The sequence below is a fragment of the Macaca fascicularis genome, chromosome X, assembly GCF_037993035.2.
Source record: "Macaca fascicularis isolate 582-1 chromosome X, T2T-MFA8v1.1".
NCBI classification, from domain to species: domain Eukaryota; kingdom Metazoa; phylum Chordata; class Mammalia; order Primates; family Cercopithecidae; genus Macaca; species Macaca fascicularis.
The window spans coordinates 70,391,587-70,418,994 of record NC_088395.1 but is presented as its reverse complement, the minus strand read 5'-3'; the positions used below and the strand labels follow the sequence as shown (position 1 = coordinate 70,418,994).

At 42.2% G+C, this 27,408-nt stretch overlaps 1 protein-coding gene across 9 annotated transcripts in view; it reads left to right on the top strand.

The window, feature by feature from the left end:
* Positions 1-27,408, top strand: part of ARHGEF9 (Cdc42 guanine nucleotide exchange factor 9) — a 179,393-nt gene that overhangs the window by 10,166 nt on the left and 141,819 nt on the right. For 6 of the 9 annotated variants that reach the window (XM_074028837.1, XM_074028846.1, XM_045383996.2 and 3 more), the window contains exon 1: positions 14,211-14,625. The exons of the other annotated variants lie outside the window; for them this stretch is intronic. In XM_074028837.1, coding sequence (XP_073884938.1) covers positions 14,596-14,625 — 30 coding nt within the window. In that variant the 5' untranslated portion in view covers positions 14,211-14,595. Of the gene's footprint in view, positions 1-14,210; positions 14,626-27,408 lie in introns of those variants that run through there. 9 annotated transcript variants of the gene reach the window in all.

The following is a 27,408-nucleotide window of genomic DNA, read 5'->3' as shown; positions in this document are numbered from 1 at the left end:
AATTTTATTTCTCCTTCGCTTATGAAGTATAGTGTGGCTGGATATGAAATTCTGGGTTGAAAATTCTTCTCTTTATGAATGTTGAATATTGGCCCCCACTCTCTTCTGGCTTTTCTGCTGTAGGGTTTCTGCAGAGAGATCCGCTGTTAGTCTGATGGGCTTCCCTTTGTGGGTAACCCGATCTCTCTCTCTGGCCCCCCTTAACGTGTTTTCCTTCATTTCAATCTTGGCGAATCTGATGATTATGTGTCTTGGGGTTGCTCTTCTCGAAGAGTATCTTTGTGGTGTTCTCTGTATTTCCTGAAATTGAATGTTGTCCTGTCTTGCTATTTTGGGGGAAGTTCTCCTGGATAATATCATGAAGAGTGTTTTCCAGCTTGGTTCCATTCTCCCCGTCACTTTCAGGTACACTAATCAAATGTAGGTTTGGTCTTTTCACATTGTCCCATATTTCTTGGAGGCTTTGTTCGTTCCTTTTCATTCTTTTTTCTCTCATCTTGTCTTCTCACTTTATTTCATTAAGTGAATTTTCAATCTCTGATACCCTTTCTTCTGCTTGATCAATTCAGCTATTGATACTTGTGTATGCTTCACGAAGTTCTCATGCTGTGTTTTTTAGCCCCATCAAGTCATTTATGTTCTTCTCTAAATTGGTTATTCTAGTTAGCAATTCGCCTAACCTTTTTTCAAGGTTCTTAGCTTCCTTGCATTGGAATAGAACATGCTCCTTTAGCTCGGAGGAGTTTGTTATTCCCCACCTTCAGAACCCTACTTCTGTCAATTTGTCAAATTCATTCTCCGTCCAGTTTTCTTCCCTTGCTGGTGAGGAGTTGTGATCCTTTGGAGAAGAAGAGGCGTTCTGGTTTTTGCAATTTTCAGCCTTTTTGTGCTGGTTTCTCCCCATCTTTGTGGATTTATCTACCTTTGGTCTTTGATGTTGGTGATCTTCAGATGTGGTTTTGGTGTGGACATCCTTTTTGTTGATGTTGATACTATTCCTTTCTGTTTATTAGTTTTTCTTCTAACAGGCCCGTCTGCTGCAGGTCTGCTGGAGTTTGCTGGATGTTCACTCCAGACCCTGTTTGCCTGGGTATCACCAGCAGAGTGTGCAGAAGAGCAAAGATTGCTGCCTGTTCCTTCCTCGGGAAGCTTTGTTCCAGAGGGGTACCTGCCAGATGCCAGTCAGAGCTCTCCTATATGAGGTGTCTGTCAACCCCTGCTGGGAGGTGTCTCCCAGTCAGGAGACATGCGGGTAAGGGACCCATTTGAGGAGGCAGTCTGTCCCTTAGCAGAGCTCGAGTGCTTCCTTCAGAGCTGGTAGGCAGGAAAGGTTAAGTCTGCTGAAGCTGCACCCACAGCCGTTCTTGCCCCCAGATGCTCTGTCCCAAGGAGATGGGAGTTTTATCTAAAATCCTCTGACTGGGGCTGCTGCCTTTTTGCAGAGGTGTCCTGTCCAGAGAGGAGTAATCTAGAGAGGTGGCCTGGCTACAGCAGCTTTGCCAAGCTGCAGTGGGTTCAAGCCCTGTTCGAACTTCCCAGTGGTTTTGTTTATGCTGTGAGGGGAAAACCACCTACTCATGCCTCAGTAATGGTGGATACCCCTATCCCCACCAAGCTGGAGCATCCCAGGTCGACTTCAGACTGCTGTGCTGCCAGCAAGAGTTTCATGCCAGTGGGTCTTAGTTTGCTGGGCTCCGTGGGGGTGGGATTCCTTGGCTGCCTGGCTTCAGCCCCCTCTCCAGGGGAGTAAATGGTTCTGTCTTGCTGGCATTCTAGGCACCACTGTGATATGAAAAGAAACTCCTGCAGCTAGCTCAGTGTCTGCCCAAACAGCCACCCAGTTTTGTGCTTGAAACCCAGGGCTCTTGTGGCATAGGTACCAGAAGGAATCGCATGGTCTACATCTTGTGAAGACCATGGGAAAAGTGTAGTATCTAGTTTGGAATGCATCATTCCTTATGGCACAGTCCCTCATGGCTTCCCTTGGCTAGGGGAGGGAATTACCCAACCCCTTGAGCTTCACAGGTGAGGTGAAGCCCCATCCTGCTTCTGCTCACCCTCTGTGGGCTGCACCCACTGTCTAACAAGTCCCAATGAGATGAGTCTTGTACCTCAGCTGGAAATGCAGAAATCATCTGCCTTCTGTGTTGATCTCGCTGGGAACTGCAGACCTGAGCTTTTCCTATTTGGCCATCTTGCCAGCTGCCCACACAAGTGTTTTTATAGTCTGCACCTATCATGTATGGGTGTCAGTCCACATGGTCTGCATCAGGTTTGGTAAAGTCCTTCATCATCCTTAGTGGTCCTTTCCGCAATCCCCTCAACCCTACCTCTACTTCCACCCAACAGCTAATCACTATTATCAGAGCTAACATATGCCAGGCATTGTGCTAAAAGTTTTACACGTACTCACTTGTTTACTCCTCATAGCAACTTTTTGATATAGGTATTATTATTATTCCTGTTTTCCAGATGAGGAAACTGAGGTACAGAGAGGCAAACTAGCTCAAGTCCTATGTTGCTTCCAGCTGATGTTGGTGTAACCTTACTTGTAGTCTGATATTTTCTGTTAAAAAAAAAATCTCATCACGATATACCTAATTGATTTTACCACACATATGAATCCACTTCACCATTCACTGAAAGTCTGCAAACCACCCTTTGAGAATCACTGCCTTAGGTATTTTCCCTCTTTCAAGGCTGTTTGCATTTCTCAGAGACATCCAAAATGTTTCCAACCCCAAAGGGTGTCACTCTGAGGAATTTCAGTCATCAAGAGAGACATGGGAGGAGATGGAGGCATCCTTAGCAAGCCTCAGAGTGGTGAAAGTTGGACCCTGCATAGCTTTCTCTGGCCCTCTCAGAGTTTGCTCTGCCTTTGTCCGAACCCAAGCTCTGGCCTTTTTTTCTCCTTTCTCTGAACACCAATTCACTCAACAAGCATTTTCTGAGAGCCTCTCAACACTAGGGCTCTGACAGGCTATGAGCAAGCAAAATTATATGTAGGAGATAAGTTCATAAATGGCTAACTACATAAACGAAGTGGTGGCAAGTGGCTGAAAAAGTGCACCAGCAAAATGTCATTTGCATTTACAGAAAGAGAGGTGGATTTCAACTTGAGTCCAGGCTTCAATAAATAGATGGCATTTGATCCAGACCTGGAAGGATGGCTAGAATGTAGACAGCCAGAAGTAGGGGAAAATAAATTCTGAGAGAATATACAAAGATACTAAAAAGTAGGTAGAAGAGTACTTAGGGACAGGTTGTAGATACTTGTTAGTATCTTGCTAAGGAATTTGAAGTTAATCTTGTATGCAATTGGGAGTCATTAAAAGTGTTTGATCTGATTCAAGCAGTGATTTTGGAATATAACTTCAGCAGCATTGTGAGAATTTATTGGAAGGCAGCAAAAATTTAGGTGAGTGGACACATAGGAGGCCAATGGGATGGTTCAGGAGAGACATAATAAACAAGAGTATGACCCAGGGTAGTGGTTATGGGTATGGAGAGGAGGGGATACACAGAAGAAATGCCATAGGATTAGAGGTAACAGGCCTTGGCAACTAATATGTATATGTATAGAGGCAATGCCTTCTCTTCTCCTTCCCAGTTTACCCCATTAGGGATTCCACAGCAGCCTATATGATCTCTGTAAATCTATCGTATCAGAAAGAGGAAGCATTGGCTTTGTTGGGTGGCTCCTGGTGTGACACAGGAGAGAAAGAGGAGACAGTTCACCATAGGCAGGCTGGATGGAGCCAGCTCATCCTGTTGTCATAGCACTTCAGAAGAGCATTGAATTTTAGAGCTGGAAAGTGGACCTTAGGATCCTCCTATGAGAATGCCTTACTGTGAGGAGGGGCCCAATGAGGATAGAGGAGTCTAGTGAGAAGCCTTATGTGTTTTGTCTATGTGTCCCCACCCAAATCTCACCTTGAATTATAAAAATCCCCATGTGTCAAGTCAGGGACCTGGTGGGAGGTAATTGAATCATGGGGTTGGTTTCCCTTATGCTGTTCTCATGACAGTGAGTTCTCATGAGATCGAATGGTTTTATAAGGAGCGGCTTCCCCCTTTGCTCATTGTACATTCTCTCTCCTGCTGTCCTTTGAAGAGGTGCCTTATGCCATGAATGTAAGTTTCCTGAGCCACCCCCCACCAAGTCATTCAGAACTGTGAGTCAATTAAACCTCTTTTCTTTATAAATTACTCAGTCTCAGGTATTTCTTCATAGCAGTATGTGAATGAACTAATACAGGGACTTTAGGAAAAACTTCAGCCTTGATCTCTTAAGGCTCCCTCTTCCTCATCCCTCCTTCTTTCCCTTATCCTCTCTCCTTCCTCCTCCTCCTCCTCTTCTTTTCTCCTCATTCATCACCATGTCTTCATCCTCCTTCTTTTCCATTTTTCTTGTATCTCCTTTTCCTCCCCTCCCTGTCTTCCTCATCCTCCTCTTTATCTTCCTCCTCCTTTTCCTCATTTTCTTCTCCTTTCTTTCACCCTCTCAAAACTTTTGCCAATAAAACAAGTTTCCCTTGGAGCTCAAGAATCAACTCCTCAAACCTGAGAGGTGGTCTAAGACATCTGAGGTCAGGGAAGGGGGTCAGATCCCCTGGAAGAAGCCTCACCTCCCTCTAAACAGACACCATGCTGGCTTTCTTTGTAATTCTTTTTCTCTTCAAGCACTCCTCCGACTGGAAGATTCTCTTTTTGTTTTCTCACCACCTCCCTGGAAAAAGGCTTAGCAGGCCCACCAAACAGTAGGTTTAGTGGTTTCCCCAGATCACTGAAGGTTAGTGAGAATAGGGGCCGAAGGCCAACACTCTTGTTTCCTCACTTGTTTCTTCTTTCTACGGGCCCCTAACATCTAAAGTGTGGTTCATGGATGAGCCGTATCCGCATTACCTGCAAGCCTATTAGAAGTGCAGACCCTTAAGCACCACCCCAGACCTATTGAATCAGAATTTTCACTTTAACAAAAACACCCATGAACATTAAAGTTTGAGAAGCACTGCTCTACGTAGACCTCACTCCTCATGCATGGACACGGCCATTTCTAGAACAACCCATTCTGGGTTTGGTCTCCTAGACCTGTGGAGGGGTAAAGAAGCTGAAAATCAGAGAAACCTGGAGAGCAGTGGTCTCTGGTGACCAGGCATCTGGTCACCACGCAGATGCCTGCAGAAGGTGGGCAGGGGCCAGTGGACAGGGTCTCTGGCTCTAAGGAACGTAGCTGCTGTCGAGCTCAAGCTCATTATTGCAAGGTAGGAATACAAGCCCAGACTTTCCAGTGTTTCAAAAGAAGCTGTATTTTTATGTGAAGCCCAGATTTTTATGTAAAATATATTGAGTATTTTGAAAAACATATTATTTAGCATCCAAAAGGCATTTAAGACACTGTGGTGGGCAAATAAAACAGGAGGTCAGTTGTCCAGACTTTCCATTTATAGCCTTTGATGTAGTTTCGGTTTGTTTTTTAGAAGCAGGAACTATGTCAATCCTAATCTTACCTGGAAGTTTAATGTGTAAAACAGGTGAGAAAGGAGAACCACTTTGGTTAAAGTGGAGCCTAGAACTCCTCCCACTCAGTCTCCCACATGTCTCCCAGGACAAGAATTAGCCTCTGAAGGACCCTTCCCACACTCTACAAAAGCAGAGGTCAAAAAGTATTGAGAGGTTCTAATCACACACATCATTTGACAGATGAGGAGACTGAATAGCTTATCCAAGGTTACATAGGAAGTTAGCAGTCACCCAACTCCTAGTCCAGTGCCCTTCTCCCCTTGGCTCCCTAACTTCTTTGCATGGTTCCCTAGTGCAGCCTTCTATCAATGGAAGAGTCATTCTACAGCATCACTGGCAGGTACTTTTCTAGACTCTGCTTGGATACCTTCAGTGATGGGGATTCATAAGATTGGACATTAATATGTGAATTTAGCTTTTCAGAGAATCTTTGCAGAGATACATAATATATGTGAGACTTGCAGGTCCTGAATCCACCCAAGTGATTTAATCAACACCATGTCTGGATGGAGGTTAAATCTCATCATCTAATTGAAACTTCTGATGCCATTATTTCAGCTCCTGCCTTTGTCCTGAAAATTAATAGTGAACTGGAGAGCAAATTATTTGGTAGACAGGAAGCTGTTTGAGGCTGAAGGCATGGCATGGGAGGAAGAAGATAAGAGGGAGGTAAAGAGGAAAGAGACAGTTGTTAGGAAGAAGTGAACTTAAAGTCACTTCAGTTATACAGATTTGACAGTAGAGAGCCCATGGAGAGCTTAAAGAATGAGACTAACTAATGAGTCTATACCTTGTTGGAAAGAACAGGCCTTTCATTTGACTGGGTGATCAAGCTGAAGTGGCCTGGGGGAGACTATTGGGCCAAGACCCCCTACTTTCCAGGGTGATGCTTTCTGCAGCAGCTTATTGAGCAGCATCTGATCCTGTCTCTAGCCTTTGACTATTGTTGTCTGAAGGAAGACAAATGTGACCACTTTCTGCTCTTCCCTGATCTGCTTGGAGCTGCTTCAAGAGCTTGCTTCAAGTTTCCCTGGGGACCGTGGGTGTACAGTGTCAGGGACATGTTTGGAAAACATGAGGATGAAGAATTGTGTTCTGAGGGGGATATCTACCTAGCTGATGTTCTCACAGAGGAGATGGGAGCCCACACGCTCAGTAAACCTTTTTTTAAAATCAGGAATTCTGCTTGTCCTCAGCATCTCTGACTATCGTGCTTCCAAATACTGATAAAGATGTTTCCTTTTGAGAGGGGCAGGGCAAATAAAATCACCCTAATGGCTCCAACACAATGACAGGAGTTTGGTCTAGAGGTGAGCTTCTCACACTTTAATGGGCACACGAGTCACTGGAGAACTTATGAAAATGTTCATGCTGAGTCAGTAGGTCTGGGGTACATCTAGGATTCTGCATTTCTAGTAAGCTCTCAGGTGATGTAGCCCCATATTTTGAGTAGTATCAAGGGGCTAGATTACCTTGATAATTCATTTAGCTGGTTTTTTCTTCTCAAAGTCTAAGATTATATTTATGTATGTACCTATATGTACTTTTCCCATTGCACTAACATCTTGCTTTAAATTTTTTGTATTAGCTTATTTGAGGATAACATCTATCATGTTTCCCATTTTTTCCCCTCTGCCTTCAGAACCCCAGCTTCTTTGCAGCACATGCCATCTGCCTCTGCCACCCACTATCTCTTCCTTTTGCTTTCATTTCCTGATATTCTGGCCCTGCCTGTGTCCCTGATATCATTTTCTATCAATAATTATAGTTACCCAAACTCTGCCACATTCATCTCCTCCTATCCCTTGTGCATCTCAGCCTCATTTCCATCTCTGGGCCTTTGCCTTTGTTGTTCCTTCTTATTTGGAATGCTATTTCCTCAGACCTTTGAATGACTGTTTTCTTCTAATCATTCCAGTGTCAACTCAGATGCCACTTCTTTAGAGGGGCTTTCTTTGTGTGCCTAGGTAAAGCAGTATCTCCCTCTACCAGTCACCTGCTATTACACTATTATTTTTATAATAATTATTTAGTAGCTATGTTACCTTATTTTTGGTTTTTGTGTTCAATGTCTAAATCTGTCCATTAGAACATAAGCTCCTTGAGGATAGAGACCTAGTCTGTCTTATTCACTGCTGTATACCCAGCACTTAGAACAGACTTTGGCATATAGTAGGCACTTAATACATAATTCTTGGTTGATAGACTGTCTTTCTGGATGTTCTTTCTCATTCATTGAAGACTTTAGCTTCTAGATCATCACTTGTCTTAATCCTTTCTTCTGTCTGTATGACCTCAACATTCCTGTAGGTGGCCTATTCAACAATGACCCCACCTTTAACAACTTTTTTATTCACTTCACTCAACCAGAACACTTCTGTGATAACATTCTAGATCTTGTCACAACCAGTAACCAACTGGATTACTTCCACAATGTTGATTGATTTCAAGCGTCTTCTCTCTGACTACTCTGTCCTCTTATTCCAGTTCACTTTGATACATTTCCAACAATTCTTCCACATCATCAGGATCTCCAATTCATTGTCCCTACCATTTAATTGACCTTACCCCATTACCCAATACCTTTCTTCATACCCTCTTTTTCCTTGTGTCTGGCTTGGATTCCTTGGTCCACTATTATGATCACTTCCTCACAAATGCTTGCAACTCTATTATCCATTTATTTTCCCATTGTATTTGCATGGCAAATCTCCTCCAGATTTCACCCAACCACCTGTCATTTCTATGCCTGTGCCTGAAGAGCAAAATAGACTGGAGACAATTGCTACAGTTGAGATGATTTATTTTTCTTTACCACAAGTCTGAATTAGGCACTCAACATTTATTTTGTTGTGTGCCCCTGTTCCTAAGAGATACTGATTTTTATTTATTTATTTATTTTTGTAGATGCTTAACATTTCCTGAAAACCCTACCATATGTCCCTGATGTGCTTACTTTTCAACTCCCTCTCAGACAGTGTCTCTCAACCTTAGTTGCACATTAGAATCATCTGGGGAGCTTTTTAAAATCCTGATGCCCAGGCTGTATCCCATTCCAATGAAATAATAATCCCTGAAGGTGGGATTTAGACATCTATGGTTTTTAAAGCTTCCCACATCATTCCAATATGCAGCCAAAGTTGAGAGCCACTGTGCTGAAAGAACTATTTCACACTTGCTCCTCCTTTCTGTAACCTCCACTGACACCTCCCTCCATAATCCTCTCTCAGCTTCATGGAGAAAACATTTAAAAACGTTATAGGGGCATTTCCTACCCGTTTATTCACCAAATCTATAGGCTCACCATCACCTGCACATTTACCCATTTTCTCTTCTTTTCTGCTAGATTTCAGGAAGTGATTCTGCTCCTGTCAAGGCAAATCTTTTTGCTCTGGAACCCATCCCCTCTCACTTTCTGAAGGACTTTGCACCTGCAGGTATTCCCGCTCTTGAACCAGTGCTTCTCAAACTTTAAAGTACATGTAGATAATCTGAGGATCTAGTTGAAATGTAGATTATGATTAAGTAGATGTGGGATGGGGCCTGAGGTTCTACATTTCTAACAAGCACCCAGGTGATGATGATGTTGTTGGTTTGTCGACCATGCTTCAACTAGCAAGGTCTTATGTGATAAGCCTTTCCTCTCATTCCAATCATTATATCACTATGTCCTTATTTGCATGTTAAAAGAATAAAAAAGACTTCCTTGACCTCACATCCCCTTCCAAATATTGCCTTGTCTTATCCCCTTCACAGGAGAACTTCTCAAAGAGTTGTCTATACTCATTGTCTCTACTTGTTTACCTTTGCTCACTCTTTATTCCCTTCATTCACTCCTCTACCCCTCCAATATGATCTTTCTTACTCTCATGCCATGAAGCTACTTTTGTCAAAATCACCAACCTTGTTGCTAGTACAATGGGCGTATCATTTAACTTTTCAACATTTCACACAGCTAGTCTTGCAACATTCACCTGAATATGATTTACCCTTGTTTTATTTTTACCTTATTGGCCACTGCTTCTCAGTCTCTATAGATAAATCTCTCATTCTCTGCGGAACTTTTATCTAATTGTTAAGAACCTCAGAATTTGTCCAGGGCCCTTTTAAAAATCTGTGTTCTCTCCTAGATGATTACAACCTGTCTTGGAACTTTAAATATCATAAGTATGAGGAAGACTCCAAAATGTATATGTCCAACCAGATCTCTCCTGAGCTCCAGGCTTTCATATCTAGTTGTCTTCCTGGCATCCCCTCTAATAATATATCTATTGGGCAGCTCACTTTCAATACATCCAAATGGAAGTCTTGATTTTTTCCCTCTTCAAACCTGAGCTTATGCCAGTCTCCCCACCTTAGCCAAAGTGTCACCATCTACCCAGTATTGCAAACCAAAAACCTAAAGTTATCTGGAATTTATTCATTTTTTCCCCTCATACTCCACATCCAATCCATCATCAAGCTCTGTTATTTCTATCTCTAAAATATATCTCAAGTATTTTTACCTCTGTCCATCATCTTTACTGTTCTTTTACTGTTCTTCCAGTCCAAGTCACCATCATCTTTCTCCTGTCTTACTACAACAGTTTTTACCTTTTGTCCCCTTTCAATCTATTTACCACATAGCAGGCTGAGTTGTCTTTTAAAAAGGTAAATCGGATCAGTTTATTCTCCTGCTTAAAAATCCATCAATTCCCACCCCTCTCTCCCTGTAGTTCATAGAACAAATCCAGATTGTCTTACTATGGCCTTCAAGGCTTTATGTGACCTGGCTTCTGTCAAATTTGTCTCCTATCACTCTCCCTCTTTCTCTCTAGGTTTCAGCCTCATTGCACTTCTAGTTCCTGTGACACTACATGCCAGTTCAATCCTTTGGACTTCTGTACTTTCTGTTTTCTGTGCCTGGAATACTTTCCTCCTACCTCTTACATGGCTGGCTCTCCTTAAGCCTTTAGGCCTTAATTTAAATACCTTCTCCTTAGAGAAGCCTTCCTTATCTAAACTCCCATTCCTCCCTCAGAGTTACCCTATCCCTTCACTTTCTTTCTTTTAGAGCATTTATCACCATCTGTATTAGCACATTTACTTACCGGATTTACTTGTTCATTGAATAGAAATGAGGGCATGAAATCTGTCCATCTTGTTCACTGCTATGGAATCAGTGCTTAACATACTATACCTGGAACATTGTAGGCACACATATTTATTGATTTTATGAATAAATAAAAATAGATAGTAATGTATGTACCAAATATTGCTTTGTAAAGAAAGATAAGAGTTTATAATATACACATTAGTCTTAGGCCTCCAATATTTAGAATTATAGTAATTGTGTCCTTTCAGTATTTATCCTTTTTCACTACTGCACTCCACTCACTGGAGAATCAAGGGTTTGAATTTTTATCCCAGCTCAGCCACTAACTTTGTGACTTTGGGAGTTCCTTCCATTCCCTGGGGCTATATCTTCTCATCAGTAAAATGAGACTGTTGGAGGAAATAATCCTTACAATTATTAACGCCAACTCTGATATCTATGGATCAGTGATTTTTTAACACTCTTAGGTAGACAATTAGTATGTTCATTGTATGACTGGAGAACCTGAGTAACAGATAAGCTGGGACATGACTTTCTCTTCATTTTGCTCATGGCTCTCTACCAGAGTGGAGAACTGGTGCCTGGGTAGGTACCAGATAGGCTTCTGGGAGATCACAGGACTTCAAGAGAGTGAACACAGAGATTGTGGAAACCCCTTTTCCAGATTTCTATTGTCCTGTCCTGAATTCTTACTAGCTTCCAGGCCCTGTGCTAAGTACTTTCCTTAGACAAATTTATCACATCTTTGTAACAAACTTGTCAGCCCTATTCACAGATAAAAAAACTGTCAGGGCAGAGAACATTGAATAATCTGCCCAAGTAAGTGGCAAAGTCAATAACTGAATACAATCCAAGTTGTTCTGACCTCAAAGATTATGTCCTACCAACTATATTATATCTCCTCTAACTACTCATATGGTTCTAGGCAAATAGGTGCTCAAGAAATAATGACCAGATTCAACAGCATCTGTTTACACTTCTGGGATCAACACCGGTTTTTGTTTGTTTGTTTGTTTGTTTGTTTGTTTGTTTGCAGGAGTCTCTAGGCACTTGTTTTTTTGCAGGAGTCCCTAGACTCTATATTAACACTGGCCTATTTGCATCCAGATCCATTCTCCCTCTTCTCCTGAAAATTACATTTCTTAGATTTCCTTGCTTTCTCACTTATTTTGTCCAGTGGGAGACATGTAAAGGAGATTAGTGGCTAGGAGGAAGGGAGAACCCAGGGTATTTCTCCCACCTCCTGTATCACAGAAGTGTTTTCTGGTGGTAGCTGTTTTCCTCCATGGCTCCAGCTCCTCTTGAACAACTCCTCCATTCATGGTACCTGCTTCCAATAGGCTGTCCAACCCGTGATTTTAGCTTCTGCATGATGTCATCTGTTATCCATCCATCCCTACGAGTGGTAGCAGCTTTCTGTGTTTGTTAAATGCTAGGTTGCTGCACCATCCTCTGTTTGACTTTTTAGCTCTGCAAGTGTAATGCATTAAATGCTCACAGTTTAAAAGACCTAGGGTGGTTTTTGTTTTCCTGATTGGACCATGACTGATACAGATACTTTCTACAATTCCAGGGCTACTCACATCACATAAATTGGTTATATACTTCAGAGTACATATTACAATCTCTAAATATTTTGCTTGTTTACGTATTTATTGTCTCCCTCTTCTCTAAGTAGATTGTAAGGTCCATGAGGAACTTTGTCTTGTATCCTGAGCATCTGTCCCAATGCCTGGCACATAGGGGCTAAATGATAATGTCAAATGAATGCATCCATCAAAAAATTCCAAGTTTTTATTGGGTATTTACTATGTGCCAGTCACCATTGTAGAAGATACAGAAATGAGTAATTCATTGCCACTGCTTCAAAAAACCATAATGCCATTTAAGTGAAAGGGGATAGTAAAATGTTCATATGACCATTGTGTTAGTTTGCTAGGGCTGTGCCATAACAAAATACCACAGACTGGGTGGCTTAAACAACAGAAATTGATTTTCTTATAGTCCTGGAGGCCAGAAGTCTGAGAACAAGTTATCAGTGGGGTTGGGTCTTCTGAGGCCTCTCTCCTTGGCTTGATTTGTAGATAACTGTCTTCTACGAGTCCTCAGATTCTGAGGTACTGGGAAGGACTTCAACACATAAATTTTGGGGGAAAACAATTCAGCCCGTAACAACCAGGAAATAAAAAGATCATTTTTAATTGAGAGAGCAAAATCATAGTGCTATAGGAATCAAATGAAAGATGACAAAATCAGGGCCTGGACGTATTCCTGGAAAGCTTTCTAAAGGTGGTGTGCCTGGTGCCAGATCTTAAACAGTCATGACAATTTGAATGGGATGGTTGGCAGGGGAGGTGCATCCAAGATACTCAGCATGAGAGAAGGCCCAGAGATGGGAAAGTGAGAGAAAATTGTGGAATCACTGATGCCTGGGTTACGAGACTTGGGAGGGAAGTTGAAAGGTCACCCAGGGCAACCTCCCATTTAATTCAGGAATCCCTTGCCAAAGGGTCATTCAGCTTCTGCTTGTATACCTCCCATGATGGGGTGCTCATTAAGGTACTGCTTCTATCTTTAGCCAGCTCTGCCTGGACAAAACAACAGGTTAGATGAAGTGCAGAAGTTGTGCTAAAAAGAAGAGGACAAATGAAGTTGTATGTGTAACAGGCCAGTGATGTCTTCATGCCAATTATCTCCAGGAACTTCTTTCTAATATCATACTTTGGGTGCAACCTCTGTTTTCACAATTCTGTCTTTGCCTGATCTGCTCTTCTAGTCAGGAGCCTTGGATTCTTGTCTTGTTAGGCTGTGCTACTTTGAGCAGATGTCTTTCAGTCTCTGGGCTTCAGTGTTCAAGTCTGTAACAGTGGCCAATTAAGAATCCCTGTTGCGTCCATCTCAGAGTTACTGTGAGGACTATAAGGGACAATAACAGATGTCAGTGTGACTGACAAAGTCAATTTTTAGCCTAAGCAAAGGTACCAGCCTGTGTTGTGTTCCCCAGAGTTGGGGGAATCCTAAAGAGGCGGGCGGTTTCTCCGTTTGCCTGTTTTGCTGATGTACATTCAACTCATTCTCAGCAAAATAAGCAAATGGAAAATTTGTCCATCAACAAGCTACCTTTCATGTTCCTAAAGGTATGAAGGAGAAGCCTGGAGTGGTGTGTGTGTGAGAGAGAGGGAGAGATAGTCGAAAGACGCTTGGAAAGCTGCAGAGGGTAAAGTCGAGGGTTTATCTTTTTATTATTATTATTATTTTTTTTAATGTGACCTTACGCCCCATCCCTCTTCCAAACCTCCATTTATTTATCTGTAAAATGGAGATACGAATGCCTGCCTCTACAGGGTTGTTCTGAGAAGTGAAAGTAATGCAGATGAAAGCTCTAAAAGAGTACACAAAGAGAGAAGACCCTAGGGGAGTATGCAGAGGGAGGGCGGGGGAGGGAGGCGTTAGAGTGCTGGCATGGCTCCATTGGGGCAGGATCTTATTATTCTGGAGATTGGCCCAACACCTCTGGTAACTTTGGAAAGGACTTTCCGCTGACTCGACACAATTGGGAAGCCCCACAATAAACAGCATCTAACTCCAGCGCAGCGGGAGGCAGGCAGAGGTAGCAGCTGCCTTCTTCTGGGCGGGCGGAGGCTATTCGCCCCCATCCTCTCCCTGCATCCCACCCCCACAGTTCTCAAGCCTTGGTGGGGGACAAAGGCAGCCCATTGGGAACCCCCACACTCGCACCTCTCCCTGCCAAGACCTCTAGGAGCAGCAGGGCGGAGAGACAGAGCCTGCCGGTTGGCATGGAACAACCTGACTGAAGGCGAGGTCCGGGGCGGAGGGGATTGGGCTGTAGGGTTGTGGAGGAGGGGAGGCGGAGGGGGCGCTGGGGCTCTCGCTTGCTTCAGCCCAGCCCTCCTAGTCAGCCCGCGACAACTCGCGCCAGCTCCGGGGCCTCAGAGAAGCCGGACTTCGCAAGCACCATGCAGTGGATAAGGGGAGGATCGGGAATGGTGAGTGCATGTAGCCTTGGCTTCCCTTGCTTGAGCCTATCAGTCCCCCAGCCCCACCTCCAGTTCCCCCAAGGAGCCACAACGCAGTGAGCACCCTGGCCTCTGCCCACCGCCCTAGCCGCCGTCCTTGAGACACCAGTGAGCTTGCTGTGGCCATTTTAGAAGTCCCTGCTCGCCCGCCTGCCCAGGAAACCCCCCTCCCATCCCCCTCCACTTTTCTATCTCCCTCTGAGATTAAGGTGGAATAGGGGTGGGGGCCAGATGATGTTCCCAGGAACATCCCAGGGGTCACTTGGGAGGCCAGAGAGGGAAGGGGGATGGCAGAGGGCTTCTCTGGAAGCAGTGAAGCTCGCAGGAGGCTCACAAGCTGGCACGGGGTTGTGGGGGGGGGAGGGGACAGTCACAAAGCCTGGAATTGTGGAGGGGGCATTATGGGAGAGCTGCATGACTCCCCCCGCCCCCCGTCCTCAGCTAGATTTCCTGCAACTCCTTCCCCTGGTCAGCCCCAGGGCATGAGGGCCAGAGAGACACTTTCTCTCTCAGGAAGCTGCCTGAGGGGGCCCTGAAGCCCTTCCTTGTCTGGGCTGGGGTCACCCTGTCCACACTTGGGGCTTTGTCAAGGAGAGACAACTGCAGAAACCCACATTCTGGAAATGGGTTTGGGCCACAGTCAGTTAACAGAGCTCTTCTCTCCCTCTCAAGGAGTGTGTGCTTGTGTGTTTGTTTAGCATAATCCTCCAACAGTTCATTTTATGCCATGGTGTTCCCTTCTCCACCTGGAGACCTTGGAATGACTTCCTTTTGCAGAGAGGAAGTGGTGGCTGCATTTTGATGCCTCTCTGACTTAGCCAGGAGCAGCTTAAGCCTGCTTAGGGCCTCTGGGGAGTGGGAGGCCACCATGACTTTGTCCTCAGCTGGGAGGCATAAGCAAAAGGGCCTTAGAGGGCAGTTAGGTTGGGTCAGCGGGCACTGATGGCAATACAGCCCACACTTCCACACTGCCTCCCATGACACGCAGATGAAGGAAAGTAGCCTGAAGTGGTTGGGCAAAAACTGATATTTAACTCCTTTTTTGCTTTCATTGTGGAAGGGAGGAGGGAATCTGGTGTGGGCTAGGACTATATTCAGAGCACCTGTCCTCTTCCCTTCCTCAGAGTTTTGTTAGATCTCTGTTTCGGTGGCTCTTAAGGGCATCCAGTTCATATGCCTATGTACCAGGGTTTCAAGAGACCCTTCCTCTCAGACCTCCCTACTTCCCTGAGGTCCCGTTAAAGCTACATCAAATGTTTGTAGAACCAGAAAAGATTAGAGCAGGTAAAGACCTTAGAGTCCTTGCTGTCCAACCAGGAAAGCTGGGATCCAGAGAGTGGGAGAGACTTGCTCAGGGCCACAAACTCCTTGGAGGCAAAGCTGAGTCTAGCACTTGAGTCTCCTCACTGTCAGTCCTTCCCAACTGCTCCACCAATCATCTGTTCGAATGGTGCTGAAAGAGACAGAAAGGAACAGGGTCATGATCTTGGGAAAGGACTTTCTTCAGGATGATCTAGTGCCATTAAATTTACCTGAAAGCCGGGCACGGTGGCCCACGCCTATAATCCCAGCACTTTGGGCCGGCGAGGCGGGTGGATCACCTGAGGTCAGGAGCTCAAGATGAGCCTAACATGGAGAAACCTCATCTCTACTAAAAAGAGAAAATTAGCTGGGTGTAGCGGCGCATGCCTGAGGCTGAGGCAGGAGAACCACTTGAACCCCGGAGACGGAGGTTACAGTGAGCCGAGATTGTGCCATTGCACTCCAGCCTGAGCAACAAGAGCGAAACTCCATCTCAAAAAAAAAAAAAAAAAAAATTGCCTGAGAAAAACCCATGCCAGTCCTGGCATTTCTGGCAACTGGGAACTGGGTCAGGGTGAGACTTCCTTCCTCTTCCAAATATATTGAAGTATAGGGGCCCAGAGCCACTCATTAACAGCAGGTTAAATTAATGGAGAAATCTGAAATTTTGCCAACTGTGTATGAGAGAGAAAAGGGTCGCAGACATCTTGTGGAGACTACGTAATTAAGGATTGGTTGATGGGGAAAAATCTCATAATATTTTTAGAGGACTGAGGCAGTGAATATTATATGATGAAAGCATTTATTTAGCTCTTTACCAGAATGCAAGAGATGGGAGTAGTAAACTCTATTCTTGCCTGAGAGGCAGGGAACCTCTAAGTTTTGGCCTTGCCACTAATAGAAATCCTTTGGGCCTCAGATTTCTTACCTATTAAATGTGGATGTTAATAATCACCAAAATTCCTTCCAGGTCTTAGATTCTCAGATTCCTAGAAGTATGTATTGGATAAAATTTAACTAGTAGCTCATTATAAACAAATAGGGATTGTGTATCTAGCCACCATTTTATAATGTGGCTAGTTGAAAGGTCTTTGCTCCTTGTTCTTTAATTTGCAAGGTGCCCGAAGTACAAACTGAGCTTTTTATAACAGTGAGATTTCTTTTTAGAACATTTGACTGTAGTAACTTATTTCAAGTGTTACATGTAAATCATGGTCCTTGAACATAAAACATTGTTCAAGATTTTACAGAATAAAATCTGTCTCATAGATAGAGGATGTTAAACTGTGAGTTCACACTGGATGGTAAATTTTTATTTATTCATGGCTTCTTCCTGCAATGCCAGTTTGTGCTGGATTAGCCAGTAAGCCTAAAGTGGAAAGAACACTGTTCTCAGAGTAACATATCTGAGGTTTAGGACCTGGCTTTTACATTTCTCAGTCCTGAAACTATTACCAGTTGTCAAACCTACGTTATTCTCAGTATTCTCTTACATAAAATGGGGATAAAGTGCCTTTTTATAGGTACTATCGGGTCATTAATTTATTCAACACAAATGTAGAGGATCTACTATGAATTGACACTGATCTAAGTTCAGGGGAGATCACAATGAAAAAAAAAATTCCTCACTTTCATGAAGCTCACATTCTAGTGTTTGGGAGGTTCATTAAACCATAATGGAAATGAATATACACTATGTCAGGAGATGGTAATCACTAGGAATAAAAATAAAACTTGTTAAGAGAATAGAGAGACATGGGAAGTTGGATGGTATCCATCAAAGCCTCACTAGTTAAGGAACATTTGAGCAAAGATGTGAAGGAAGTGCAGGAACAAACTCTGTGTATATGTTTAGGAGAAGAGGATTTTAGGCATAAGGAACATCCAGAAAGAACACAACTGGTTTGTTTAAAGAACAGCAAGGAGACCAGTGTCCTTGGGATAAAGAATTACTATGTGAAAGAAGGATAGATGAAGTCAGAGAGAAAACAGCCACTTTTATAGGGCATTATTCTGACTGAAATTGGGAGCCATTGAAAGGTTTAGAAGAGATGAGGGACATGATCTGACTTAAATTTTAACAGGAGACTAAATTGTAGTGGTACAAGGATGAGAACTGTGAGGAAGCCCAGGTTAGAAGTGATGGTTGCTTGGATCAGGGTGATAATGGTAGAGATGAGGTCTATATGAAATGACTGACATCATTGTTTATAGATGATAACGTGTCTTTCTCCTTTCTGATCACCTGCTTGGACCCTCAGATAGCTAAGAGTGGGGCCTGAAAGAACATAGAGTGGGTGTATACATGGAGGGGCATTTCATATCTAAGTCAATGTTCGAGTGATCTGTTTTTGGTCTTCTGACCATGTTAGCGCTAACTGAGACTTGGTTCTATGTGGATTACCAATAAATTAATATCTTGCTTTCTGGGATTCTGGAGAAGAAGTTTAAGTGTATTGTTAGCACCTCAAGGTTGTGGTATACCTACTGTTTATCTGTAATATCTGGAATGGATAATTTTTTATAGTCTTCTATATGAAAAAATTATTTTCAGTAATCATCAGTACTATTTATTATTTTCTTGATTTGTTCTTTAATTTTCAATTACCAAGGAAAACAATACATTTTAATGGTAAACATATTCAAATTCAAAATTTATCTCATGTATAAACTACAATGTGCACTCTCTAAACAGAAGTATTACACCTTTCAGTTTTCATTGTTTCACTGTTTTAGATTTTAAGCACACATAAAACTACAATTGGTCACAGGAATGACAGAATTGAAGTGACCCACATTCTGTTTCTTTGTCTTTATAATCACTACATTATTATTGTTTACTTTCAACCTACTATGTAAATGCTGAAACATATAGTACCAGAGGGATTACAGACACAAAACTGACCTAAAGCTCTCTTGAGTGATTTTGAACCTTTACAAACTGAAATGAGCTGAACGAACACTTGTAGTTACAACTGTGTGCGTCATGGACCAATGATGTAACTGGGAGTTCTCTGAGTCAACTTCCATGTAGAATAAAGTGTCGATTAAAGGATAAATAAAAAGATGCTAATTTCAAGCTTCATATATATTATTAAAAGTCAATAGTAACCACAACAATTGTTTAAAACTTTGACCAACCAAATTTTGTTTTGTTTTTTTTTTTGTTGTTGTTGTTGTTCGTTTGTTGTTTTAAGGAAGGAATGTTTTATTTCTAATGTTGTTTAAAATTGCTGGTGCATGGTGATAGAAAACACTTTGACTTTTAGTCTTAAAAAATTTTTTCTGTAGCTAGTGTACTCTTATTGCCTGCACCCTGGGTTGTCTGCTCCCATTGCCACATCTTTGGTGTGCCACCACTCTGGATAAGAATATGGAATTGTGGACCAATTCCATGCCAAATGCCATATGAACTGTGTAAGAGTCATATATGACTCTGTGGCAATCTCTCCAGATGGAAGGACCAACTGCAAGGCTTAACAGCTGATTTTACTTTATTCAGCTATGAATAACAGAAGAATATCTATACTGACTTAAAACACACAGGTTTTATTTTTTCACATAAAAAAATCAGGAAACAGGCGTACCTACCTGAGCCACTATGGCAGCTTCAGGAAGTTTTTAGAGACTTTTCTCCTCTATCATCCATAGCACTTGGCTTCCATTATTCATAGTCCAAGATGAGTGCTAAAGCTCAAGAAAATCTATTAACATCCATAATTTCAGAAGGCAAAAAAGAAGGAAAAGTTCTTGACCCCTCCTTTTTAAGAAGTCTTCCTAGAAGTCCTATTTAATACTTCTACTTATGTTTCATTGAAGAACTGTGTCACATGGCTGCTGCTAGCTGCAAGGGAAGCTAGGAAATGCAGTTATATAAACTAGGTGGCAAGTGTACACCTAAAATTTGGGAATGGTGTTTCTAATACAGAGGAAGAAGGGAAGAATGATGTTTTTGGGAGATAACCGGAAGTCATTGTCATGATTAGTTGAACTGTATGCCTGCGATTGTAGAAACACAGAATCTAAGGGCTTGTACTCAGCTTTGGACTGTGGGCCAAAGCCTGATAGATGTTGCTAATAGTAAAAATGCTGCCATCAATCTTGTGAAGGATCAATAAACACTTGACATATCCTAGTCCTCCTATGCTTCCTACTAGTAACAATCTTTTTGTGAAACTAGATGGATGGTTATATGGTTTTGCTGTGTCCCCACCCCCTTCTCATCTTGAATTGTAGTTCCCATAATCCCCATGTGTCATGGATAGGACCTGGTGGAAGGTAATCAAATCATGGGGTCAGTTACCCTCATGCTGTTCTCATGATAGTAAGTGAGTTCTCAAAAGATCTGATGGTTTTATAAAGGGCAGTTCCCCTGCACAGGCTCTCTTGTCTGCCACCATGTAAGATGTGCCCGTGCTCCTCCTTCGCCTTCTGCCATGATCGTGAGGCCTCCCCACCCATGTGGAACTGTGAGTCCATTAAACCTATTTTTCTTTACAAATTACCCAGTATCTGGTATTTCTTCATAGCAATATGAAAATGATCTAATACAGTAAATTGGTACCAGTAGAGTGGGATACTGCTATTAAGACACCCCAAAATGTGGAAGCAACTTTGGAACTGGGTAATGGGCAGAGGTTGGAACACCTTGCAGGGCTCAGAAGAAGACAGAAAGATGTGGAAAAGTTTGGAGCTTCCTAGAGAATGGTTTAGGCCTTAGGTTTAGGGCCTGGCTTTTACATTTCTCAGTCCTGAAACTATTACCAATTGTCAAACCTACTTTATTCTCAGTATTCTCTTACATTAAATGGGGATAAAGTGCCTTTTTATAGGTACTTTTGGGTTATTAATTTATTCAACACAAATGTAGAGGATCTACTATGAATTGATGCTGATCAACGACTGAAGGGTTTTGACCAAAAAGTCCAGGCTGAGGTGGTCTCAGATGGAGATGAGGAACTTATTGAGAACTGGAGCAAAGGTGATTCTTGCTTTACTTTAGCAAAGAGACTGGCAGCATTTTGCCCCTGCCATAGAGATCTGTGGAACTTTGAACTTGAGAGAGATGATTTAGGGTATCTGGTGGAAGAAATTTCAAAGCAGCAAAGCATTCAAGAGAAGACTTGGGTGCCCTTAAAAGCATTCTGTTTTATTAATTCACAAAGATATGGTTTGGAATTAGAACTTATGTTTAAAAGGGAAGCAGAGCATAAAAGTTTGGAAAATTTGCAGCCTGGCAATGCAATAGAAAACAAAAACCCATTTTCTGGGGGAGAAATTGAAGCTGGCTGCAGAAATTTGCATAAGTAACAAGGAGCCAAATGTTAATTGCCAAGACAATGAGGAAAATGTCTGCAGGGCATGTCAGAGGGCTTCACAGCAGCCCTTCCCATCAAATGCCTGGAGGTCTAGGAGGAAAAAATGGTTTCATGGGCCAGCCCAGGGCCTTGCTGCTTTGTAAGGTCTTGGGACTTGGTGCCCTGCATCTCAGCTGTGGCTAAATGGGGCCAATGTAGAGCTCAGACCATTGCTTCAGCGGGTACAAGCCCCAAGCCTTGGCAGGTTATACATGATATTGGGCCTGTGGGTACACATGAGTCAAGAAGTGAGGTTTGGGAACCTCTGCCTAGATTTCAGAGGATGCATGGAAATGCCTGGATGTCCAGGAAGGAGTTCAGTGCAGGAGTGGAGCCCTCATGGAGAACCTCTGCTCAGGCAGTGTGGAAGGGAAATGTGGGGTTGGAGCTCCCACACAGAGTCCCCACTGGGGTACTGCCTAGTAAAGTTGTAAGAAGAGGGCCACTGTCCTCCAGACCCCAGAATGATAGATTCGACAGCTTGCACTGTGTGCCTGGAAAAGCCACAGACAATGCCAGCCATGAAGGCAGCCTGGAGGGGGCTGTACCCTGCAAAGCTAGAGGGGCAGATTTGCCCCAGCCTGTGGGAGTCCACCCACAGAATGGACCTGATGTGAGACATGGAGTCAAAGGAGATTATTTTGGAGCTTTAAGATTTGACTGCTTCACTGGATTCTGGACTTGCATGGAACCTGTAACTCCTTCATTTTGGTAAATTTATCCCATTTGGAACAGGCGTATTTACCCAATGTCTTTGTATCTAGGCATCTTTATGTCTATAATTTCATTGTATCTAAGAAGTAACTAACTTGCTTTTTATTTTCCAGGCTCATAGGCAGAAGGGACTTGCCTTTTCTCAGATGAGACTTTGGACTTGGACTTTTGAGTTAATGCTGGAGTGAATTAAGACTTTGGGGGACTGTTGGAAGGGCATAATTGTGTTCTGAAATGTGAGGACATGAGATTTCAGAGGGGCCAGTGGTGGAATGTTATGGTTTGGCTGTGTCCCCACCCAAATCTCATCTTTAATTGTAGTTCCCATAATCCCCATGTGTCATGGAAGGGACCTGGGGAGGTAATTGAATCATAGGGACAGTCACCTTCATGATGTTCTTGTGATAGTGCCTGAGTTCTCACAAGATCTGATGGTTTTATAAGGGGCTTTTTATTCTCTTTGCTCTACACTTCTCCTTGCTGCCTCCATGTGAAGAAGGATGTGTTTGCTTCCCCTTCTGCCATAATCATGTTTCCTGAGGCCTCCCCAGCCAATGCTAAACTGTGAGTCAATTACACTTCTTTCATTTATAAATTGCCCAGTCTTAGGTATGTCTTTATTAGCAGTATGAGAATGGGCTAATACATGACATGCTTCATGGAGATAGGGGATGCAAAATAGAGCAGTGTTTCTGGATGATTTAGGGGAAGGAGATGACTAGTACAGTAGTATAGTCTCAGCCCTGATGAGTTTCAGATGCTTGGACAGTCTTACATTGTAGATATCTAATAGGGAGTTGGTGATCAGATATTGAGCTCAGAAGGGATTGGGAGGCATTGATGACAGTTGAAGTTCTGAGGGTAGATGAACTACCTAACATTTAAAAGTGCTGTACAGCCTGGGAAAGTGAGAGGTAGGAGCAGAACTTGAACCTCCTTTTTTAATTCTCCTAACCTAGAACAGACCCAGTCCACTGTTATCTACTTTCTAAAATTTACATGTCAGCACTATTGTTTCAGGCTTTACTTTCTGCAGTACTTGTGTTGCTTCTGGAGTGCCTGAGCTATAATGTCCAAGTTGGATGACCTTGGGGATAATCTAGCTCAACTCCTTAGATCAGGGGTCAACAAACTATATAGCCTGCTGACCAAATCTAGCCAACAAGCTAAGAATGATTTTTACATTTTTAAATTGCTAGGAAAATATCAAATGAAGAATAGTGTTTGGTGGTACAAGTATATGAAATTATAATGAAATTCAAATTTCAGCATCCATAAATAAACTTTCATTGGAACACAGCCATGCCCATTCATTTGCTTATTGTGTGTGGCTGCCTTTGTTATACAAAAGCAGAGTTGAGTAGTTGTGACAGAGACCATATGGCCCCCAAAGCTTAAAAAATTCAGTATTTGGCCCTTTACAGAAAAGGTTTGCAGACTCCTGGCTCCGAGCCCTAGGGTTACCATGGCAGTGCCTTGGGGAGGGGGAGAAAGGAGCAGGAAGGAGTGTGGATCTCTCACCTCTGGTCTACAGCACCTGGGCTTTTGCTTTATACATTGGATTGTTGCTTAAGATTTTGGAAAAAGGGGGTTTTTCTTATCCTGTATTCCCTCCATCCCCCACACAAAATGTTTGAATACTACTCATTTTATAGATTGTGAACACTGAAGTTCAGAAAAGGAGAGTGCTTTACCCAAGACCATGCAGCTGCTCAGTCACTGGAATAAGAACCCACAGATCTGAATTCTCCATTGAGTGTGCTTCTTCTGTGAGGTAAATTTAGTAGGGCCAAGGGAAGGGAAGCTCACCTGTTATGCATGTGCCAGTTATATTAAATGTTATCCCAATCAATCCTCACATTAACCCCTACAAAATTAGCCCCTTAATGTCTACATGTGTTTATGTGTTAGTTTATAAATCCATGCAACAGATATTCACTGAGCATCTACTGTGTGTCAGGTACTCTTCTATCCACTGGAGATGTGGCAGGGAACAAAACAAAAAAATGTCTCTATCTTCCCAGAATTCATAGCCTAGTCCAGCTTGGAAACAGGAATAGACAGCTTAGGCATCTCTCTCAGGGTTAAACAAAGGGCAACATAAGATTTCAAATCCAAATCTATTTGTTTGCAAAAGGCTTACTCTTTGCACAACCCACTTATCCACCCATGACCCATCTACTCCCCGTTCCTCTATGTGCCTCTCATTCACCCACTGATCCACTCACCTATACACACATCCTCTCATTCACCCATCAATTCCTCCACCTATCCATCCATCCATCTATCCATCTGTTCATCTATCCAATTTATTTATTGATCATTTACAAATTGCTGGGTGCCGGGGATACTGTCTCAGTATCACTAGCTTTTACTCTTCTGCCTTGGCTCTGGCCACTTATTGTTTGTGTGGTCCTGGGCATCCCACTTGACTCCTTAGTATCCTTATCTTTAAAGGTGGGAAGATAGTAGTGCATACCTATTTCATAGCATACTTGTAAGGATGAAATGAGTGAATACATGCAAAACACCTCGAACAATGCCTGATACAGAGTAAAAGTCATATAAATATTTGTTGTTATTATTTTACATTTCCTTCAGAGTCAGAGCCCATTCTAGTTGGTTCAGAAACACAGCTTTATTTTATTACTGACTAATCATGTTGCATTCCTCAGGGTCCTTTCAAGTTAATCTGGGAAATAAATTTATGTCAATACTAAAGAAGTCAATTATGTTTCCTCTCCCATGTAATAAATTCATGACAAATATTATGTCTTTATCCTGAATAGTTAATACATGTGTAGAGTATAAAACTCAGAGTAGGGAAGGTAATGTGGTGAAAAATAAGTCTCCCTTCTTCCCTTCATCCTGTTACCTGGTCCTTTTCCCCAGCAGCAGCCCCGGATATCAGGCTCTTAGGTGTTCATGCTGGGATATTCTGAGCTTTCATGAGCATATACCTAAGTACACAGAAACACACACACTTTCTTCATGCATATAGTAGCATATTCTTACATTGTTATAGTTAGCTATTTTTTAATTAACAATATGTCTTGGAGATTATTATATATCAGTACAAGTAGAGAGCCTTCCTTTTGTATGGCTACATAGGATTCCATTGTGTCCTCTGTTGATGGTGAATTGGGTTGTCTCCAGTCATTAGACATGATGAACAAGGCTGAAAATGGATGTTTAGCTAGAAGCTATGATTTCTGAGGCACTGTACTGGACGGAGGTGTGGGAGAGTCAAAGGAAGATGTGGCTTATGTCTTCAAGGAGCTTAGGATTGAGTAGGGGGGAAATAAAGACAGGCTGGACTAAATGCTTTAGGAATGTATAAAGAAGATAATGTAAGAAAATAGGGGAGCAAGAATGTGGTGGGTGAGGGGTTCAGGGTATTGAGTAGGGCTTCCAAGAGACAGTGTTTAAATATACTTTTTATTTTATTTTTTATTTTTTATTTTTTCTTCTAATTTTTATTTCAGGTTCAAGGAGTATGTGTACCAGTTTGTTATATGGGCAAATTGTGTGTCATGGGGTTTGATGTATAGATTATTTCTTCACCTAGGTAATAAGCATATTACTCGATAGGTAGTTTTTCAGTCCTCACCCTCCTCACATCCTTCACCCTCAAGTAGGCCTCAATGTCTATTGTTCCATTCTTTGTGTCCATGTGTACTCAGTGTTTATCTCACGCTTGTAAGTCAGAACATGCAGTACTTGGTTTTCTGTTTCTGTGTTAATTCGCTTAGGATAATGACCTCCAGCTCCATCCATGTTGCCACAAAGGACATGTTCTTGCCTTTTTATGGCTGTGTAGTATTCCATGGTGTATATGTACCATATTTTCTTTATCCAATCCACTGTCATGGGCATCTAGGTTGATTTTATGTCTTTGCTATTGTGAATAGTGCTGTGATGAACATACATGTGCATATATCTTTATGGTAGAATGATTTATATTCCTTTGGCTATATACCCAGTAATGGGATTGCTAGGTTAAATAGTATCTCTGTTTTAAGTTCTTTGAGAAATCTCCAAACTGCTTTCCACAGTGGCTTAACTAGTTTACATTCCCAACAGTGTATAAGTGTTGCCTTTTCTCTGCAACCTCATTAGCATTTGTTATTTTTTCACTTCTTAATAATAGGTATTCTGACTGGTGTGCGATGGTATCTCATTGTGGTTTTGATTTGCATTTCTCTAGTGATTAATTATGTTGAATATTTTTTCATATGCTTGTTGGTCACATGTATGTCTTCTTTTGAGAAATGTCTGTTCATGTCCTTTGCTCATTTTTTAATGAGGTTGTATTTTTTTTGCTTGTTGATTTGTATGAGTTCCTTGTAGATTCTGGATATTAGAAATTTGTTAGATACATAGTTTGTAAACATTTTCTCCCATTCTGTAGGTTGTCTGTTTACTCTGTTTCTTTTGCTGTGCAGAAGCTCTTTAGTTTAATTAGGTTGCATATGCCAATTTTTGTTTTTGTTGCAATTGCTGTTGGTGTCTTTGTCATGAAATCTTTTCCAGGGCCTATGTCCAGAATAGTGTTTTCTATGTTATCTTCTAGGGTTTTTATATAAACTGCATTTTTACAGCCTTTCACATAGCACGGTTGCTTGGGATGGGGAGTAGGCATGGTAGGTGAAGCATGAGATGTTTCAAGCAGAGGGTACAACATAAGATAAAGAATCAAGACATTAAAGGAATCATAAGTTCTGGAAATAGTACATTAGTGTTCTGGTGTGGCTGGAGCCTGTAATTCTGGAAATGTGTACTGGGGCTAGAACAAGAAGAGCTCAGAAGCTTTGCCTGGTAGAAAAGATAATGACATGATGAAACAAAGTAGTGGAGGATTCCTTTGGCGACACAGGACACCAGCAGAGCGAACTGGAAAAGGAGAGGGGTTGCATTTGACAACCAGAGGCAAATTCCACAGATATTATGATAGGCAATCTCAAATACTCTGACTGAAATGAATGTCTGTTGTAGAAATTTCTTGGGAAAAAAAGTATGATTAAAAGTCAGATGGACCTGGGTTTGAGTCCTGCCTCCACCAGCAGCTGTCACTATATGTCCTTGGCCAAATTGCTAAACCTCTCTGAACTTCAGGATCCGTATCAATTAAATGAGGATAATATCCTGTATTAGTAAAGGTTCTTTAGAGAAATAAAACCAATAGAATGGATGGGTGAATGGATAAGTAGATAGATAGATAGATAGATAGATAGATAGATAGATAGATAGACAGACAGACAGACAGACAGATAGATAGATAGATAGATAGATAGATATTATAATGGATTTGCTCATGATTATGGAGTCTGAGAAGTCCTAAGATCTGCATTCTGCAAGCTCAAGTCCCAGGAGAGCCAAT